The sequence below is a fragment of the Podarcis liolepis genome (assembly GCF_965112155.1).
Source record: "Podarcis liolepis genome assembly, chromosome: 1".
NCBI classification, from domain to species: Eukaryota; Metazoa; Chordata; class Lepidosauria; order Squamata; family Lacertidae; genus Podarcis; species Podarcis liolepis.
Genome location: NC_139554.1, coordinates 121,387,205 through 121,408,504, shown reverse-complemented (window position 1 = coordinate 121,408,504; position 21,300 = coordinate 121,387,205). Strand labels below are relative to the sequence as shown.

At 46.2% G+C, this 21,300-nt stretch overlaps 1 protein-coding gene across 1 annotated transcript in view; it reads left to right on the top strand.

The window, feature by feature from the left end:
* Positions 1–17,890, top strand: part of LOC310690998 (tomoregulin-2-like) — a 39,834-nt gene extending 21,944 nt beyond the window's left edge. The window contains exons 3-4 of the mRNA XM_083470560.1: positions 11,221–11,350; positions 17,770–17,890. Of these exons, the coding sequence (XP_083326686.1) occupies positions 11,221–11,350; positions 17,770–17,882 (243 nt within the window). The 3' untranslated portion in view covers positions 17,883–17,890. The remainder of the gene's footprint in view (positions 1–11,220; positions 11,351–17,769) is intronic.
* The last annotated feature ends 3,410 nt before the right edge of the window (positions 17,891–21,300 follow it).

Here is a 21,300-nt window from a genome sequence, read left to right as displayed (position 1 = left end):
GCCTAGGACTTGCTGATCAGAAGGTCGGCGGTTCGAATCCCCGCGACGGGGTGAACTCCCGTTGCTCAGTCCCTGCTCCTGCTAACCTAGCAGTTTGAAAGCACGTCAAAGTGCAAGTAGATAAATAGGCACTGCTCCGGCGGGAAGGTAAACGGCATTTCCGTGCACTGCTGTGGTTCGCCAGAAGCAGCTTAGTCATGCTGGCCACATGACCCGGAAGCTGTACACTGGCTCCCTCGGCCAATAGAGCGAGATGAGCGCCACAACCCCAGTCAGCCATGACTGGACCTAATGGTCAGGGGTCCCTTTACCTTTATTCCATTAAAAAACATATTATTTATATTCCGCCACTCTGGGTGGCTTCCAACATATATAAAAACATTAAACATTAAAACTTCCCAGTGCAGGGCTGCCTTCAGATGTCTTCTAAAGCAGGGGTCAGCAAACTGTCAGCAGGGGGCCGGTCCACTGTCCCTCAGACCTTGTGGGGGGCCAGACTATATTTTTTTTGGAGGGGGGGAATGAACGAATTCCAATGCCCCACAAATAACCCAGAGATGCATTTTCAATAAAATGACACATTCTACTCATGTAAAAACACGCTGATTCCTGGACCGTCCGTGGGCTGGATTTAGAAGGCGATTGGGTCGGATCCGACCCCCGGGCCTTAGTTTGCCTACCCATATTCTAAAGGTTGTATAGTTATTTATCACCTTGGCTCGGGGGTTGCATAGCTCCATACCCTCCAATGTTTCTCCAATGAAAATAGGGACGCCCTAAGGAAAAGTGGGGCATTCCAGGATCAAATCAGGAACAGGAACAGCTTATGTCCCTGAAAAATAGGGACACTTGGAGGGTTTGCACACACCCTTCCTGCATTTCTATAAATGCAGGGGGGGGCAGCAGCCGTGGGAAGAGGGATGGAGGGAGATTGGATCTCTGGCTCCTTTGCCTTTCTGCTGGGCTAATTACAGGAATAATGGCCCCAGCAACTCTTGGGAGTTGCACCTTATCCAAGTGGAATTGTAAAAGGCAGCCCCTCTGCTCCTCTTGCCACGTCATCAGATAGCTATTATTAATGGGGAAGTGGGCTTGGAAGGTTGGAGTATTGGGGCGGGCAGGGAGGGTATTGGCAGGAGGTTAGTGAGAGGGTTGGGGTGGCTCCCAGTACATTTCCAAGCACAATTCAAAGTGTTGGTGCTGACCTTTAAAGCCCTAAATGGCATCGGCCCAGTATACCTGAAGGAGCGTCTCCACCCCCATCATTCTGCCCGGACACTGAGGTCCAGTGTCGAGAACCTTCTGGCGGTTCCCTTGCTGTGAGAAGCGAAGTGACAGGGAAACAGGCATAGGGCCTTCTCGGTAGTGGCACCCGCCCTGTGGAATGCCCTCCCACCAGATGTCAAAGAGAATAACAACTACCAGACTTTTAGAAGACATCTGAAGGCAACACTCTTTAGGGAAGTTTTTAAATGTTTGATGTTTTATTGTGTTTTTAATTTCCTGTTGGAAGCCTCCCAGAGTGGCTGGGGAAACCCAGCCAGATGGGCGGGGTATAAATAATAAATAATAAATTATTTATTTATTATTATTATTATTATTTAAAGAACCTAAAAGCCCAGCATTTTCTTTTCATAGTGGCCAACCAGATGCCCACAGGAAGCCCACTAGCTTCCAAGGTGGGGGGAACTGGAATTTAGGGACTTAGAAAACAAGCCAAGCTATTTCTGATTTTGGAATAAAAGAGCACAGCTTTTTTCCAAGCCAATTCAATTTAGGTTGCGGTGTGGGAGAGCTTACCTGTCACTATTGATGGGCCAGTAAAGTTTGTAATCTATGTGAATCCAAACTGTCTGTGCCCACGTGGATTCCTGGTTACAATGATGTAACCAGATTTACAGAACTAATAACTCCATGTGTGTGTTTGTGTACCAATATATTATTAGGCCTTTTAGAGCAACAAACATTTCACCTTCAGGAATGTGGAAAGTAAAAATAATAATACAGTGGTGCCTCGCAAGACGAAAAGAATCCATTCTGTGATTCTCTTCGTCTAGCGGTTTTTTCGTCTTGCGAAGCAAGCCCATTGACGGATTAGCGGATTAGCGCTATTAACGCTATTATCGGCTTTTAGCGGCTTATCTGCTGATTGGATCAGCTGATAAGCGGCTTAGCGGCTTAGAAAAAGGGGGGAAAGGAAAAAAAACCCGCAGGAACTCGCAAGACATTGTCATCTTGCGAAGCAAGCCCATAGGAAATTTGTTTTGCGAAGCACCTCCAAAACGGAAAACTCTTTCGTCTAGCGAGTTTTCCGTCTTGCAAGGCATTCGTCCACTGTAATAAAAAGGCTGGGATGTGTGTCTGAATGGAGAATGAAACACAGGCAAGATTGCCTCACTTTCTTGAAATGCAATGACTTTAAAAAAAAAAAAGTCATGCTAGCTGCATCACAACACTGGCCTGCCAAAACTCAGCATAAACTTTTAGTCTGCAAACAGAAGGGTGATATTCCCCAAGGCTACAAAATGTCAGAGATCTGATCAACTTCTGTCCCATGACACTTTGGTGTCTGGAATACAAACTCCAAGTGGCACTGATGTCTCCCTTTCTCAGTTTTTGGAAAACTATATTCAGCCAGGGGGAAGAATGTTAATATGTTGGTGTTTGAATGTTGCCCACAAAAGAAACGCCAACATATTAACATTATTCCTCCTGGCTGAATATATAGTTTCCCCCCAAAACTGAGAAAGAACTCATTGTGATGTATAATTTAGCTCTAATCTACAAGGCCAGTGCAAGCTGAAAATTGATTTACAATTCCCCCTCTATGCACCATTTTTAGTGCTAAGCAGAAAGCTTGCTTTCAGCTTGGTTTTCCGGGGAAAGGAGGAGATGAAAAAGGGAGGGGCAAATGCCTTTTCACCATGGTGGTCACTTTCATGGTGGCAGACGTCGCCTTGACAGCCACCAGCTGGTGGCTGACATTTTTATTTCACACAATTCCCTTGGGAATGGCATTGTCTTAACATGTTGCACCTTCCCCAGGAAGCGTCCCCCTGTTTTCCTTCCTCCCTTCTGAAAATTGCTGAAAAGGTTTCCTAATTTCTGACACTGTTCAATGGGGTGGCAAATAATGGGGTGCATTTTGGACCACCCTTAAAGATCCCCAATATGTGGGTGCTTCACGAAGGATGGCGGAGGTGTCTCCCTGCTAATGCCACCATATTCTTCTGGTACAGCTGATGCTGGCCTGCTGTTGTTTACGTGTTGGGTCTCCCTGCTTTCTGTACATCTGGCTTCCATTCTGCATGCTACCACATAAGGACATGTTTGGTAGGTGTTGCTCTCCTCCAGGGGGAGGACAAGTTCATAGACACAGAGCAGGCTTCTCCAACCTAGTGCCCTCCGGAGGTTCTGGATTGCAATTCCTGGATGTGCAGTGGGGAGCCCAGCCGGCCGACGCTGCCCTACTTTGAGGGGTGCACTCAACACTCTGCAAGCCTTGTGCCGCTTGCATTTTGAACAAGAGTGTTTGGGGTATCCACCTGCCTTGTTAGATGTTCTTGCAGAACTTGCATTAGGTTGCATGTGGCAGGCAACAATCGGCCTGCAGCCTTCTGCATATGCACAGTTGCATGTTCTTGATAGTCTGTGCTGCTTTCTCCTTATATCCAGGGGACAGCTGAGATTTTGATCCTTTGCTTTGGAAGGCATCAAATCCCTACAGGCTGCATTAATTGCATTGGCAGATTCTGCCAATTTGCCCTCCAGCTCTGTTAGAATCCCTCTCCCCCCCCCCCCCCCGGCAGGCTCTGGATGAAGTCTGGCACCTCTCCTTTCAGATATACTTCAGCTTTGCAATGCATTCATCATGCAGGCAATTTGAAAACCAACAGGCCCCCTTAAATCTTCTGGGTGGATGGATGGAAAATGACTATTCAAAGTCTTTTTGGAGCCCTGGAGGAGGGGAGGGTCTCTTGGAAGCAGCTTAGGGGCTCCTTAATGGGAAAACTTGGTAAGAGCTACCAACCTTCCCAGAAAGATCTCGTGTTCACACATAGCAGTAGTGATGCCCAACTATGGCCACACATGAACTGAGCATTCTCTCTATAACATTCTTTGCAGTGTTTCAGTGGTTGGCATTAAAGCATATTGGTTTGTTACATTAATAGATCCCTCGTTTCCTAGAGGCAACTCTAGGCTACGCACTGTGTTCTCCCCTGCTCCCCATTTTATCCTCACAACAACTCTGTAAAATAGGTTAAGCTGAGAGATTGGCCCAGTGGGACGCAGGTGGTGCTGTGGTCTAAACCACTGAGTCTCTTGGGCTTGCCGATCAGAAGGTCGGCGGTTCGAATCCCCACGACGGGATGAGCTCCCATTGCTCTGTCCCAGCTCCTGCCAACCTAGCAGTTTGAAAGCACACCAGTGCGAGTAGATAAATAGGTACCACACTGTGTTCTCCCCCGCTACTAATTTTATCCTCACAACAATTCTGTAAAGTAGGTTAAGCTGAGAGTTTGGCCCAAGGTCACCCAGCAAAGCCTCATATCTACATAGGGATTTGAACTTGGGTCTTCCCAGTTTTGGTTCAAACCACTACACCCCACTAGGTCACAAAGGTCATTCTAAAGCAAGGATGGGACACCTGTGGCCATCCACAACTCCTGGTTTGGGCTGATGGAAATTGGAATCCAACAACAGCTGGAGGCCATCACATTAGATCAGGGGTGTTTAAGCAGACACATCAACATAGACTCTTTCCGAAAACAACTGGCTCAGCAGAAACAGCCTTCAGTCTCCGTGGAAGGGCTCAGTCTGTTTGGAGAAAGGAATATTGGAGGCGTGATTGTGAAAGTCAAAGAAGCGCTGGTGAGTCTGATTAACATTTTGGCAAGTGGAAGATGCTTCCTCTCTTGGGCAAAGTGACATTTCAGTTTGGCCAAGTAATCATCACTTCCCTGGCCTCGTGTCTGTGCGTAATGTCCGATCAAGCTAAACCTTTGTATCTCACCCAACATGTTAATCAACACAAAAACAACTGTCCATTGCTGAGGCATGTTTTGAAGTTTGTCATCTTTATAGATCTCCGTTTCCTCTGGTGTGTCATGTGCATTAGCATATCGTGAGATATTTCAAGACAGAAGAGCTAATTGGCAGTGTGACTTTTTTTTTTTACTGGTTTTTAAGCAGAGGTGATCATTTGTAAATAATAATCTTGATCATTACATTTGTTCTAATTAAACAATGAGGCATATCAGGAGTACAGTAATCATGAGATAATCACATCCCTGGCATAATTATCAGGTATGGGGCACAGCCAAGTATCTCTAATGCCGCCGAGTGTGATTATCTTGTGATAACTGCACCCTGTAGGTTGCTTAATTTTCATTACAAAATGGAATTATTTTTATTAAAGTGAACAAGGGGTGGAAGTGGGTGGGGGGCGAAGCTGTCCTTTTCTTCTGACAGAGGAAGAGAAGACTGATAGATTACAGTGGAACTATGGCTTAGCTGGAATTTCAGGTGGGCTGATGCAATGTGGATTAATCATTGACTGCAGGTGCTCTGTTCAGATCCACGTGGCTTTGCTATGATATGAATAACAATGGACTTAATACATCTGGCTCTGTGTGGAAGCTAAGAAAGAGGGTCAAGTCAGCTGCACTGAGTCACAATGCTGCATATAAGGGGAAAATTGGGGTTGCCAGACACCCAGAATTTCCCAGAATGCTGCAGTTGGCAGTACAGTGGTACCTCAGGTTAAGTACTTAATTCGTTCCAGAGGTCCATTCTTAACCTGAAGCTGTTCTTAACCTGAAGCACCACTTTAGCTAATGGGGCCGCCTGCTGCTGCTGCTGCTGCTGCCACGCTGCCGGAGCACGATTTCTGTTCTTATCGTGAAGCAAAGTTCTTAACCTGAAGCACTATTTCTGGGTTAGCGGAGTGTGTAACCTGAAGCGTATGTAACCCAAGGTACCACCGTAGTGTCCTGGCAGAAATTGGACAAATGTCTGGGAAAATCCTATCTCCCATAAAAATAGCTCAAAACTGGCATATTTTTTTTCACGATTTTGCTAAAAAAGCTCAACAGCTTTGCCCCCCCCCAAAAAAAAATGCTGAATAAGTTTTCTGTTCAGATTTTAACTGTTTGAAATACAGTGGTGCCTCGGGTTACAGACGCTTCAGGTTACAGACTCTGCTAACTCAGAAATAGTACCTCAGGTTAAGAAATTTACCTCAGGATGAGAACAGAAATCGCGCAGCAGCCGCAGTGGGAGGCCCCATTAGCTAAAGTGGTACCTCAGGTTAAGAACAGTTTCAGGTTAAGAAAGGACCTCTGGAACGAATTTAGTTCTTAATCCGAGGTACCACTGTATGGCAACCCTAGTAACATATTTTTAGGAAGTCCCAAATTGCACACATCATTGTCGCAATCGCTTGCCATTTCTATATCCTTCCCTGCAGTATGTTTAGGGTTGGGGTGGGGGAAGAAGTTCACATTTAAAGCTGAACCTACCCAGTTCCCACTTTCTGAAACCATATGTGAACTTAAACGCAGCCACCCTTTCAAATTTGCACTTCTCTGAATTTTCATAGAATCATAGAGTTGGAATAGACCACAAGGGCCATCGAGTCCAACCCCCTGCCAAGCAGGAAACACCATCAGAGCACTCCTGACATATGGTTGTCAAGCCTCTGCTTAAAGACCTCCAAAGAAGGAGACTCCACCACAATCCTTGGCAGCAAATTCCACTGTCGAACAGCTCTTACTGTCAGGAAGTTCTTCCTAATGTTTAGGTGGAATCTTCTTTCTTGTAGTTTGGATCCATTGCTCCGTGTCCGCTTCTCTGGAGCAGCAGAAAACAACCTTTCTCCCTCCTCTATATGGCATCATTTTATATATTTGAACATGGCTATCATATCGCCCCTTAACCTCCTCTTCTCCAGGCTAAACATGCCCAGCTCCCTTAGCCGTTCCTCATAAGGCATCGTTTCCAGGCCTTTGACTATTTTGGTTTCCCTCCTCTGGACTCGTTCCAGTTTGTCAGTGTCCTTCTTGAACTGTGGTGCCCAGAACTGGACACAGTACTCCAGGTGAGGTCTGACCAGAGCAGAATACAGTGGCACTATTACTTCCCTTGATCTAGATGCTATACTCCTATTGATGGATATGCTAGGGTAGATTGGTGGAACTAACATAGAAAAATGCATTATATTTGGGAAAACTGCTCTGCAAAAAATAAAAAAATGTGTCTGTTGTGCAAAATTGCATACAAGAAAGTGTTTAGTAGGAGTAATTTGCACTACAGGGCTGTTGAATTTCCACGAGGGTTCAAAAGAACACACTTACAAACTGATGTGGAGAGCTGAATTAAAGATTCAAAAAACGAGAAACCAAAATTGACAGGTTTGCTCACCCTAAGCAAATAGAAGGGGAAGAAATGGAGGCAGTGAGAGATTTTACTTTCTTGGGCTCCATGATCACTGCAGATGGTGACAGCAGCCACGAAATTAAAAGACGCCTGCTTCTTGGGAGAAAAGCAATGACAAAACTAGACAGCATCTTAAAAAGCAGAGACATCACCTTGCCAACAAAGGTCCGTATAGTTAAAGCTATGGTTTTCCCAGTAGCGATGTATGGAAGTGAGAGCTGGACCATAAAGAAGGCTGATCACCGAAGAATGGATGCTTTTGAATTATGGTGCTGGAGGAGACTCTTGAGAGTCCCATGGACTGCAAGAAGATCAAACCTATCCATTCTTAAAGAAATCAGCCCTGAGTGCTCACTGGAAGGACAGATCCTGAAGCTGGGGCTCCCATACTTTGGCCACCTCATGAGAAGAGAAGACTCCCTGGAAAAGACCCTGATGTTGGGAAAGATGGGGGGCACAAGGAGAAGGTGACAACAGAGGACGAGATGGTTGGACAGTGTTCTCGAAGCTACTAACATGAGTTTGACCAAACTGCGGGAGGCAGTGGAAGACAGGAGTGCCTGACGTGCTCTGGTCCATGGGGTCATGAAGAGTCGGACACGACTAAACGACTAAACAACAACAACAACAACAAAATTTGGGGTCACATGGCCCTTTTTCAATAGGGCTGCCAGTTTGCATCCTGGAAATTTGTGTTCCCAAGTCCCTTATCTGCCCTCTTTCCACTCAGTTCTACTCAATGGCCTTGTTTGGGTGCTGCATTCCCAGCATAGCTGTCAACTTTTCCCTTTTCTTGCTAGGAATCCTGTTCGGAATAAGGGAATTTCCCTTTAAAAAAAGGAAAACGTTGACAGCTATGGTTCCCAGCTTGCCAAATTATAGTTCAGCAGCTGGAAATAAGAGATGGGACTGTGTGGTCATTCCTCCTTCTTCCTCGGTATTTACAACCTGGTTTAATTAAAACACGGTTAGTCATTACAGCCACAGTGGAGAACTATATATTAATGCCAATTTGTAAATCGGGATCTTAAACCACAGTTCTAAGTCAAGTTTAAATAAACTGAGATATAAGCCCCAGAGAAGAGTTTTTAAGTGTGTTCTATGCTATGTATTTTGGTAATTTTCCTGTGGCAGCATGTGGAGCACATCCAGCCTAGCCATTCTTCTGTGTGTCTCCCCAGTTTGGAATCGGTCAAACAGGCAATAAGGAACCATTGTGATAGGCCTTATTCTCTCTTCTAATTTGTATTGGGTCTGTTTTAATAAAACTTGATATGATGATGATTTATTAATTTTATTATTCATCTGAAGATTCCAGAATGGTTCACAACAACAAAAATACAAAAATAAAATACAAAATACGTAATAAAACAAACTAACAACCCCTCTTTCACAAATACATTTTTAAAAGCCATAGAATGTTAATCAGTAGATAACTTTGTTGAAGAGAAATGTTTTCAATGGGCGCCTAAAAGTATGTCATGTAGGCACCAGGTGAGTTTCTCTGGGGAGGGCATTTCACAAATGGAGAGCCAACACAGAAAAGACCCATTCTCATGTTGCCACCCTCTGGGATCTCTTGTGGTGATGGCAGAACAGGTCTTCTCTGCAGTATCTCCCCGTTTATGAAATTCTCTTTCCAAGGAGGCTCACCTGGTGCCAACCTTGTCCTCATTTTTGCTTTTGGGGGGTTCTTGTTAGGATATAGTTCCATTCCACCTTAAAAGGAACAGGCATGACTGTTGTGTGTCACATGCCTGTTTACTTCCAGCACAGCCTGCTGGGAACTTCCGTTTGTATATTGCTTTTGCTATGCTGCTGTGTACTTGGACACGAAAGGAGGCAGACATGTTTTTTTCCTTCGTTCCTGAACTATGCTGAATAAACACCTGTAAATAATGCTTACGCATGTCTCTGTCCGCCACTTCCACTGTGAGAAGTTATTCACTCTGCTGACTAGAGCGTGCTAAGTCTCTAAAGGTATCTGAGGCTTGAGTCACAGTTTTGATGCTGTTCTGAGAACCGGAGTTTGTCCGGCTGCTGGCCGGTGGCTGGAGCCAGCTGGGGGCCTACAAAATGCCCCCGTCTCCCCAACAGTATCCCAACAGTTTTTTAGGTGCCATCAATGATCTATTGTTCCATCTGTTTCTAATATGCTTTTTGCCAATTTATTCTTGCAGTTTTGTTGTTGTTGTTTAGTTGTGTCTGACTCTTTGTGACCCCATGGACCAGAGCAGGCCAGGCACTTCTGTCTTCCACTGCCTCCCACAGTTTGGTCAAACGCATGCTGGTAGCTTTGAGAACACAATCCAACCATCTCGTCCTCTGTCGCCCCCTTCTCCTTGTGCCCTCCATCTTTCCCAACACCAGGGTCTTTTCCAGGGAGTCTTCTCTTCTCATGAGGTGGCCAAAGTACTGGAGCCTCAGCTTCAGGATTTGTCCTTCCAGTGAGCACTCAAGGCTGATTTCCTTCAGAATGGATAGGTTTGCTCTTCTTGCAGTCCATGGGACTCTCAAGAGTCTCCTCCAGCACCATAATTCAAAAGCATCCATTCTTCGGCGATCAGCCTTCTTTATGGTCCAGCTCTCACTTCCATACATTGCTTCTGGGAAAACCATAGCTTTTACTATACGGACCTTTGTTGGCAAGGTGATGTCTCAGTTTTACTTGCTTGTAAATCTAGGGTTGCCATATCTTGAAAAGCAAAAAAAGAGGGCAGCCCAAGCTGCTGCCAGTCTGAGACAGGGGTAGAGGCATGCAAGGTGAATCCAACAAACATCCACCCAAGACATTTCCTTTAAAATGTGAAAAATCCTCCCAGATGGGTATGTTGGCCCCACAAAAGAGGACTTGTCTGGGTTTCCCTGGATGTATGGCAACCCTAGAAATCACTTTGGGGCTTATTAGAGGGACAAGATACACAGATGAAATTAACATGGTGGGCTGGTGTAGAGGACTTCCTGAATGGCGTAACAGTGCCCCTAAAGGACCAGGTGAACAGCCTGGGAGTCATTTTGGACTCACAGCTGTCCATGGAGGCACACGTCATTTCTGTGTCCAGTGCAACCGTCTACCAGCTCCATCTGGCATGCAAGCTGAGACACTTCCTGCCAGCAGACTGTCTCACCAGAGTGGTGCATGCTTTAGTTATCTCCCGTTTGGACTACTGCAATGTGCTCTACGGCTACCTTTGAAGGTGATCTGGAAACTACAACTAATCCAGAATGCGGCAGCAAGACTGGTGACTGGGAGTGGCCGCCGAGACCATATAACACCAGTCCTGAAAGACCTACATTGGCTCCCAGTACGTTTCCGAGCACAATTCAAAGTGTTGGTGCTGACCTTTAAAACTCAGTCTAAATGGCCTCGGCCCAGTATACCTGAAGGAGCGTCTCCACCCCCATCATTCAGCCCGGACACTGAGGTCCAACACCGAGGACCTTCTGGCGGTTCCCTCATTGTGAGAAGTGAGGTTACAGGGAACCAGGCAGAGGGCCTTCTTGGTAGTGGCACCCTCCCTGTGGAACACCCTCCCATCAGATGTCAAGGAAACAAACAGCTATCTGACTTTTAAAAGACATCTGAAGGCAGCCCTGTTTAGGGAGGTTTTTAAATGTTTGATGTTTTATTGTGTTTTTAATATCCTGTTGGAAGCTGCCCAGAGTGACTGGGGAAACACAGCCAGATGGGTGGGGTATAAGTAATAGATGATGATGATGATGATGATGATGGTTATAACGCAACCCTAAACTTGTTTCATTCTGTCTTTTTCTGCTCATCAGTGTAACAGTGACTTTGTGCCTGTGTGCGGCTCCAACGGCGACACCTATCAGAACGAGTGCTACTTGAGACAGGCTGCCTGCAAGCAGCAAAGCGAAATCCTTGTGGCGTCAGAAGGATCGTGTGCCACTGGTAGGTCTAGCAGGCTCTGTATGGCATATTATCTTAAGCCAAATCTAATAGGCTGTGTGTCGTCTCAAACAGTTGTTTTGCATTGCTGACTGATTCATTCCAGTAATTGAAAGCTTGGCACAACATGTAATGACAGCTACAGTTGGGGTTTTGTTGTTGTTTCCGCCTTGCAGCAAACCATTTCGGAACCTGGGAACTATGTTTTCATTTTAGGGTTGCCATATGTCCTCTTTTCTCTGGACGTGTCCTCTTTTTCATGGGTAGAGTCATCGTAGCAATGTTAAAAGTAGAAGTTGGCAAATGTGTCCCCTTTTTTGCTCTTCAAAATATGGCAACCCTAGAATGTGTGGCCTGCAAGATGAGTTTTCGGGGTGTTCTGACCTGCTTCTGACCACTGGCGGAGGAAGAGGAGTGGGGGGGAGCACACCGCCCCCAGCAGCGCGGCCCCCAGGGTGCCAACACAGCTGCCCCCCGCCCGCTCTGGGTGCCCCACCCCCAAGACGTGCCCCCCGCCCCGGGACACATGCCAGCCCCACCCCCGCCTGCCCTCTGCCCCCCAGTGCCAGAGCATGAAGCTTTGCCACTACTTCTGACACATGACCAATGAGGAAGAGCGAGAGTCACACTACCCAATAGAAAACAGCCCATGATATCTGCCTGCTTGTGCAATGGAAATGTGCTGGTCCTGGGGGGGGGGTTACCGTGTGGCGTGGTCTGAGTCCGGTCCTGGGTTGAGGGTCTGGAGGCTGTCCGTCAAGGGTGAAGCGGGGTCCAAGGCAAGGAGCCGGGCGTGGTCAGGAACTCCAGAAGAGCAGGTCAGGGTGCTGGCAGGAACAGGTTTCCAACGATGTTGCTCCCGCAACCTGGGACTGGGCTGACTGGCCTTTATCTCCTCTGAGGCCTGGGGCGGTCCCAGCCCACAGGTGACTCGCCTCTCCTGGCCTGGAGGCGAGCACTCCTCCTGAGAGAACTTAGTTCCCTCCGCCTCTCTGCCCTGAGCCTCTGCAGCTCAGGAGAGGCTGGAGGGTTACTGGACCCAGGGGGAGGCTCACCTTCCCCTGACAGGGCTGGGAGAGGAGCACCTGTAGGCAATGGGTCCTCCATCACCGCCGGAGCCAGAGCAGATTCAGCTGGTGTCTGCTTCTGAGGATCCGGCACAGGTGGAGGCCCTTCAGATTCAAGCCCCTGCCCCGGCTCAGGCGGCCCTGGAGGCAGGGACTCCTGAGCAGGCTGGGATTCCTCCAGTTCAGCCTCTGAATCAGATTCCCAGGCCGTCACAGGAAATCTGCTTGAACAATGGACCTCTAGCCACTTGCATATTTGCTGCAAAGTAGATTTTCGGTGTGTGTGTGATGGGTTGGAGGGGAGAAGCCCAGTTGTGTGAGTGGACACCCACTCATGCCATGTTAGCTCTCATCCAATATATATTTGGCAATTGAATGGTGTTGCCTCAGTTTACCTGGAAGGGTACAGATGCAGATTGGCTCTGCTGGTAGCCCCAGCCTTGCAAGCTGCCCTGGAACCACCCACGTAAATTGCAGTGCTGCCAATGTCATCCCCTGCCAGCAGGACCAGTGGTCAGGGATGATGGGAATTGTAGTCCAAAAATAGCTGGAGACCCAAGTTTGGGAAGCCCTGCCCTAAAGGGACCATAAGAGAAGGAATGGGGGACTTGCAAGATGGTGTTAAGTGGTCAAATAATGTTCTTAAAGTAGCCGGAAGGATAGGAGTAAGAAGTCATCACGAGCAGAAGCTCTCTCACTACGGTGTGATAGCCATCTTGTCTCATGGTGTTAGATCTGTATGGCTCTTGCAATTTTGTGGCGTTTCAGAGAGCCCCGCAGAGAGCGAGAAAGGCCCGCTACAAAAGTTAATACTTACTTTCCTTATGCGGCAAAATAATGAATAGGAGGGTTTATCCTAGAGACCTTTTGGCTCAGAGGAATGTGTGTGTGAGGGAAGATAATCTTGTTTGTCATCAGGGAAAGCAGGACAGAGTCGCACGAGAGGCCCCATTTGCCTTTTGCAGTTTGCGATAATATGGGGGGGAAAAGCGAGAGTCCAATTTCTGAGGCTTACTTATCTGCAAAGCAAGCAATTGTGCAAAAGAAAGAAAGAAATTGTTTGCAGGCTCATCTTTTGTTTAGACACACACCGGGTTTCTGTTTTGTTTTTAATTGCAAGCCACAATTGCAATTTGAAGAGCATCACGGCTTCATTTAAAATGAAGATTTAAAAAGAAAATCGAAATGATGATGGAGGTTTGCAAACTGATCTAGATTAACCAGATCTGACTGTAGATAAATTGGGATTCTGACTCTCAGCATTCAAGCAGAATCCCAATCTTGTATTTTGCAAGCTCTCCGTTTCCCTTCCTAACTGCCTGTGACACTGAGGAGCCTTTGCGAACCGAATCTCTCCCTCTGCGGCAGCTTTGCCTGCTTTTTGTTCAGATGCACCTTTTAAAGAGTAGCAGCGCGGTCCGATACCTGGCTACTCAGAAGTAAGCGCCGTTGATTTCAACGGGACTTACTCCCGGGCAAGCACATATGCAACAGCAGCTGGAATTTCCTTTGGAGCTATATGTCTCCAAGTAATTTTCAATGTAGTTTTCAAGTTTAATTACAGGGCTACTTAAGCAAGTGCTTTTATTGACTAGGCATCCAAGCATAGATATTAACTGATTGCCTTTTGCCCAGAGTCTTTGGTAGCAGGGGGAGCTGGTCTATCTTGCTCAGGGCTGTCAATCCCGGGGGTATAGGATGGGAAGGCCCAGGGGAGTCGTGGCCCCAGGCGCAAATTTTTGATTGGGCATGAGGGGGGGTGTAACCTGGTCCCCTTATCAAAGCTGGAGCCATGAGGAGGCAAGCCAAGCCAATACCAGAGAAGGGATGCTTGTATATGTCCCACCCCTGGGCTGGACAAGAGCAAGGGTGAGGGCAACAGTGCTGCTGCTGCCACCCACCAAGGAGAGGTGAAATGTCCTGGCAGCTGCCTCCTTCAGGAATGGGGTGCCACAGTCCACAGCTTTGCCCTCCCCGTCGGGCCACAGCGAGCCTCTTTCTCCCTCCCCTTTCCAACTTGTGTGAACAAGTTATACAATTTAGCACAGTAACATTCCCCTTTTTAAATTTGCACAGCGAATGCATTTGCTCAGGCTCACTAAAGCCTCTAAAATATAGTGGTGCCCCGCAAGACGAATGCCTCGCAAGACGGAAAACTCACTAGACGAAAGAGTTTTCCATTTTGGAGGTGCTTCGCAAAACGAATCTCCTATGGGCTTGCTTCGCAAGACGAAAATGTCTTGCGAGTTCCTGCGGGGTTTTTTTTCTTCCCCCCCTTTTTCTAAGCCGCTAAGCCGCTTATCAGCTGATCCGATAAGCCGATAAGCCGCTAAAAGCCTCTAAAAGCCGCTAATAGCGCTAATAGCGCTAATCCGCTAATCCATCAATGGGCTTGCTTCGCAAGACGAAAAAACCGCTAGATGAAGAGAATCACAGAACGGATTCTTTTCGTCTTGCGAGGCACCACTGTACGTTTTCCTTTTGGTAATTCCCCATTTAAAGGTAAAGGGACCCCTGACCATTAGGTCCAGTTGTGGCCAACTCTAGGGTTGCGCTGCTCATCTCGCTTTATTGGCCAAGGGAGCCAGCGTACAGCTTCCAGGTCATGTGGCCAGCATGACTAAGCCGCTTCTGACAAACCGGAGGAGTGCACGGAATCGCCGTTTACCTTCCCGCCAGAGCGATACCTATTTATCTACTTGCACTTGATGTGCTTTCGAACTGCTAGGTTGGCAGGAGCAGGGACTGAGCAACGGGAGCTCACCATGTCGCGGGGATTCGAATCGCTGACCTTCCGATCAGCAAGTCCTAGGCTCTGTGGTTTAACCCACAGCGCCACCCGCGTCCCAATTCCCCACTTAGTCCCTCATAAAAAGATAGACACAATACAGGCTTCTATAAAAGTGTAAAAAGAGTTTACTCGCACATTCTGTTCACAATTGGATCCCAGAAGGCAGACTTATGTTACAAAAGTAATATACACCTGTAAACTATCCCAGAAGGAGACAGCTCCTTTGTCCTCTCTTGGCTGCAAGCCAAGAGAGCATCTTAGGCTAAGCAGATGTTGCTTCTTCGATGAATGTGGTCAGAGAGAGAGAGAGAAATGGGTGACCAGTCCTGTTCTTTTGTTACCTGGGTAGGTGAGGTCACGCCTGACTCTAGTCACATGCAGAGGAAGTCTGTCACAGCCTAAGAGAAACAGGTTCTGATTGGCTGGTCCAGACATCCCCTTTTATGTCCACTCTAGGGATGTTGTACTTGACTGCTCTTGTGTTTCACATCCCACAACTTGCCAATGGCTCAGACTGCCACGGCTCAGTCGGTGGTGAGGGCTGGGGCTGGTGTGGCCACCCTCGAGGTCCACCCCCCTCCCAGCGCACACACATGCCCCCTCCGGCTGCTAAGACCACAGGTCTGCGCTGAATGGCAGCAGCTGTCCAGGTTTTCAGCATCTCTCAGCCTGACCTGCAGATGTCAAGGACTGAACCTGAGAAAAGGCAGAAACTCTGACTCAGAGCTATACATGTCACTTCTCTTGTACCAATCCTATAGTATCAATTTGCCAGGATCTGGTAATAATAATAATAATAATAATAATAATAATAATAATAATAATAATAATAATATTTATATCCCACCCATCTGGGTGGGTTTCCCCAGCCACTCTGGGTGGCTTCCAACCAAAGATTAAAAATACATTAAAACATCAGTCATTAAAAACCTAAACAGGGCTGCCTTCAGATGTCTTCTAAACGTCACATAGTTGTTTATTTCCTTGACATCTGATGGGAGGGCATTCCACAGGGCGAGCGCCACTACCGAGAAGGCCCTCTGCCTGGTTCACTATAATTTTGCTTCTCGCAAGGAGGGAATTGCCAGAAGGCCCTCAGAGCTGGACCTCAGTGTCCAGGTTGAACAATGGGGGTGGAGACGCTCCTTCAGGTATACTGGGCCGAGGCCATTTAGGGCTTTCAAGGTCAACACCAACACTTTGAATTGTGCTCAGAAATGTCCTAGGAGCTAATGTAGGTCTTTCAAGACCAGTGTTATGTGGTCTCAGCGGCCACACCCAGTCAGCAGTCCATCTGACACATTCTGGATTAGTTGTAGTTTCCAGGTCACCTTCAAAGGTAGCCCCACATAGAGCAGGTTGCAGTAGTCCAAGCAGGAGATTTGACTCTGGCATTTTGGAATATTATTTTGGAATTTAAACCTCCTTGGTGACCAGGCTTACTGATGTGGAAACGTACCAAACGCTTAATGAGCGTTTTAGTTGCCCATTGATTGTATTTTGTATTTTATTGGTTTTAATTTGCGAATTGCCCAGAGGACATGGTTAATTGGGTGGTATATAAATGCCGAGAACAAGCATATGCTGTGCTATTTAAAAAACAACAACGGAACCTTCCAGCAGTGGATCAGGCAGCAAAATGATCTAGTGCTCCTTCATTGTTGTTTGAAGCAGACATAGAACATCCTGGTCAGGTCCAGCTGTAGATGCTGCTGCCTCATCACTTCAGAAACGGCTGTGGTTGCTGAGACCAGTTTCATGGCAGCACAGGGAGATTTTAGATGGTCAGGGCCTGACTGCATGGGGTCTGTGAGGGAGCAGGGATAGAGATCTCACCCATGGGTTGTGTGGAACATGGGTAGGCAAACCAAGGCCCGGGGGCCAGATCTGGCCCAATCGCCTTCTAAATCCAGCCCACAAACAGTCTGGGAATCAGCGTGTTTTTACATGAGTAGAATGTGTCCTTTTATTTAAAATGCATCTTTGGGTTATTTGTGGGGCCTGCCTGGTGTTTTTACATGAGTAGAAGGTGTGCTTTTATTTAAAATGCATCTCTGGGTTGTTTCTGGGGCATAGAAATTCATTCATTCCCCCCCCCCCAAAAAAATATAGTCTGGCCCCTCACAAGATCTGAGGGACAGTGGACCCCTGGTGTGGAACATACCCCGTGACTCTCACAGCCAAATGTAGATTCGGTTCTCCTTTCTTTCAAAAGCTTACGTTCGAAAAATAAAAACAGAGCGCCCATCCGACAAATACTTTATGGAAGAAAATGGAAAATTTGTCAGGAAACACAGTAACGTTGCCAGCCTTGGTGCAGTAAACCGAGGATTTAGAAGAGGAACACCTGTAGAATCTTAAAAGGAACTTCCCAGCATCAAACAGAAAGTTCACATGAAACATTTAGCATAGATCTCTCTAATTGACAGAGGAACGGCATAAAAAAGCACAATTTGCTACATTGCATTTTAACTAAGCAGGATGTGGTTGCACATACATACAAATTATCCCGGTATTCATACATCTATATAACAACAACCCCTTTTTTTCTCTCCCTCTTACAGATGCAGGCTCTGGATCTGGGGATGGAGGTAGGAATGCTTTTATTAATTCTATTTTTCCACCACTGGAACCTGCTGACATCACTTGCCACATTGCAGTTAGGCGTGTTGGATAGTTGCTTTTGTACCGCCCTGTATTGTTCAGACGAACTGATCCTCTGCATTTTTGTCAAACTCCAGCCTAATGATGAAGAGCTGGTTTGTTTCTGGAGATATGTGGAGGGCTGTATTACACTTGGTAAGGATTTGTATTCTTCATGATTCAGCAAGGACTCTATCTCCATCTACTGTTACTAGAGTTCTTGTGGCACAGATGGTTTTATTTATTGTTATTACATTCTCAACGAACCCATAATAGGATTTTCCCCAGGATTTTTCTCCCGTGACTAACGTAGTCTTCCCAAACCATAAGGTGGAGGGAATTCACAGAAAAATTAGGAAGAAAGGTTATGGCTTTAAACGTGGCTGTGTCAAACAATTTGATTACAGGGTACTGCCATGTTGGTGCATTTAAAAAATATGCATTGCAAATATACTGACTCATCTTTCTAGGTCTTTTTATAAGTTGTGAGCACAATCTGTCTGAAAGTAAATAAATAAATAAATATCTTTATTGCGGTCCATAGACCCACAAAACAGTTTCAAAACAAAATACAGTTAAAACAACCAAACAACAGGTGAAAGAGACCGAGGTAGTCGTTTTGTTATGTCTAGAGCATGATGGTCTTTGTTTCTTGCGACCTCCAAAAGAAACTTTGCCACGGTCAGTGTAATATCATTTGACCTATCCTCCAGAAGGTATTTAATATGGGAGGCTTCAGATTTCCCCGGCAAATTTGCTAGTAAGGGTTTGATCCGTTGATACCTTGCTTGCTCGTACTGCCCACAATGCAGTAGGATATGCTTCATGCAGTCAATGTCCTGAGAACATAAACAAAGCCTGTTCTGGTAGAGGATGCCTCCCAGTCTACCATTTAGAACTTCTGATGGAAATACATTTAATCTAGCTTTGGTAAATAAACACCGATAGGTGGGTATGGACAAATTCCTAAGGTATGAGGCTAACTGAAAGTCGTGCCCGTATTGGATTCCAGCTGCAATCGGGCCACAGATTACATTGGATCTGGATCACAGGTCGCTATGTGAGATGTCCCAAAGCCTTTGCCTCAGGGATACAAGTAGCCCAGTTGATACAAAAGGGATGGTGACAGTCCAATCGAGGTGGCTTTTCTGGCCATAGTTTTCGGCCGTGGGCTGATAAACTCCTTGTTGGTTAGATGTACAAGTAATCCCTTCCCCAGGCCAAATACTGAGATCTTAAGCCAGCATTGTCTGAAAGTAAGCATTTCATGGTGAAGTCATGTGCAGTTGTACATGAGCAGTTGTACACGAGCAGTATATAGTGAGACTTACTTGTGGTCAAATATCCACAAGTTAAGATGGTGCAGCTCCTTCTTTTCAACAGAAATTCATGTCACATTTGCTGGTACATTCATGGATATGAACAGGACTCCTGTTTAAATTTATGGGACTTAAAGTTGTTTTGCTCTTGCTTGAATGTGCTCAGGCTTTTTGTGCTTCTTCTGACAGAGGGGTGGTGAGTAACTTACGGAAGTTGCTCTTGTAGACGGCATGCTCAAAAACGGGGAAGGCATTCTCTTCAGGCTAGAACTGGGCGTTACATTTGCATTGTACGCTTCCTCATTGATGAGTTGGGCCAGGTTATTAACCATTCTTCTATAGCTCCATTCACAAGTGCACCCATGGGCCAGGTTCACTGTCTGCCCTCTCAGCATTCTTATCATTTGGGATAGGCGGAGAAGAATGATGGGCGTGTCCAGCTTTACATTATTTTAGCAGCAAGCCTGCTGTGGACTTTCACTTCCTTCGTTTGGGGCATATTGGCCCTTTTGGAATCCAGAAAGGTGCTTAATTGAAAGCCCAAAGCTTTGGTCTTTGTAGACCAAACTGCGCCAACTGGTGGTGGCACTCCTCGATGGCCCTTGTGGTCTCTTCCAACTCTATGATTCTATGAGTTCAGAGCAGAGAAATTCCCATCCCTTCGTTGGAGACGCCAAGGATTGAATGGGGACCTTGGCTTGCAGTTGGAGGACTGTGCAAATCACTGATTGGAATAACTACTACTACTACTACTACTACTACTACTACTACTACCCCAACCATCTGACTGGATTGTCCCAGCCGCTCTGGGTAGCATCCAACATATATAAAAGCATAATAAAACATTAAACATTAAAAACATCCCAATACAGGGCTGCCTTCAGATGGTCTTAGGATGGCAACAAAGGGCTGAGGTGGTAGCTCCCTAGAAGGTGTGGGTTTGTGGAAGAACACCAAATGGGATTTGATATGAGGGGTAGGTCTGGCAGTGAGACTACCAAATGTAGGCTTGCCATATTCCCCAAAGTGAAAATCCAGAAAAAGTTGTTAAGCTTGAATATCCCCCCCCCCAAAACGCAACCCAGAAGTTTTGTGGCTTTTGGGTGTTTTTTTAAAGCTTTTCTTTATTGCTCTACTTGCCATATGTCAGGGATTCCCCGGACATTTTGTCAGTTCAGCAAAAATCCACCCAGACGCCGTTTTGACAGCCTGATTCCCGGATGTGTCTGGGATAACCCGGACGTATGGCAGCTCTAAATGAGAAAGTCTTGTTTGCTGTGAAAGCAGGTTGACTGATGAATGTGGGCCACTGATCTCTTCACTGTTGACCCCGGCCTTGTCTAAAAAACTGTAGGCAGAATGGGATTTTTCAAAGCGATTGAACCTTCTTGTTCCAATGCGATAGATTTAGCTTGACTCACGTTGGTTGGGTTGACCTTCCCATACATGGGCCATCTTGGCTACAGTATGTTATGTTCTTTTCCTTGGGCATGTTGTGCTTGCTCCTGAACTCCCTTTGTGTACCCCACTCGTACTTGGATGAGAGAGGCGTTAATTTTTGGTGTTTCCAACAGAAGCTCCTCCTAACACAGTGCGTTGATAAGCAAAAGTGGCATTCACTATTATTTCTGTTCTTCTGTAATAGCACCACATTCATTTTGTCCCCATTGCCCATACTCATAGATTTCAGACTTAATATCACAGTACCTTGAAAGAATTCCATTCCTGGTATTTATGCTTGGTTATAGATGCTTCAGTGTATTTGTATCTTTGTGGGTTTTTCCAGTGTGATTTTTCCAACATTTCCAAAGGAAATGGATGACTTTGCGCTTGTCTCCATTTTGGTGGTGACTCAAAGCCTCATTATCCAAATAGCCTCATTCATCCAAACTGCCTGGCAGACATCAAAAAAAGTCTGTCAGATAAATGGGGCAGTTATTAACATAGAGTTACTCTGACATAAGACACACAAGAGACAAATAATGTTATTTTATGTAACTGGCAGATCCACATAACTGAGTTATGGATCAGAGAGGGTGCAGGAAATTCTGCTTTTATGCATCCGCTGTGCCTGAATGCAACTTGTTTAGCATCTTCTTATTTTTCGGGTGACTTTCTAAAACATGGATGCAT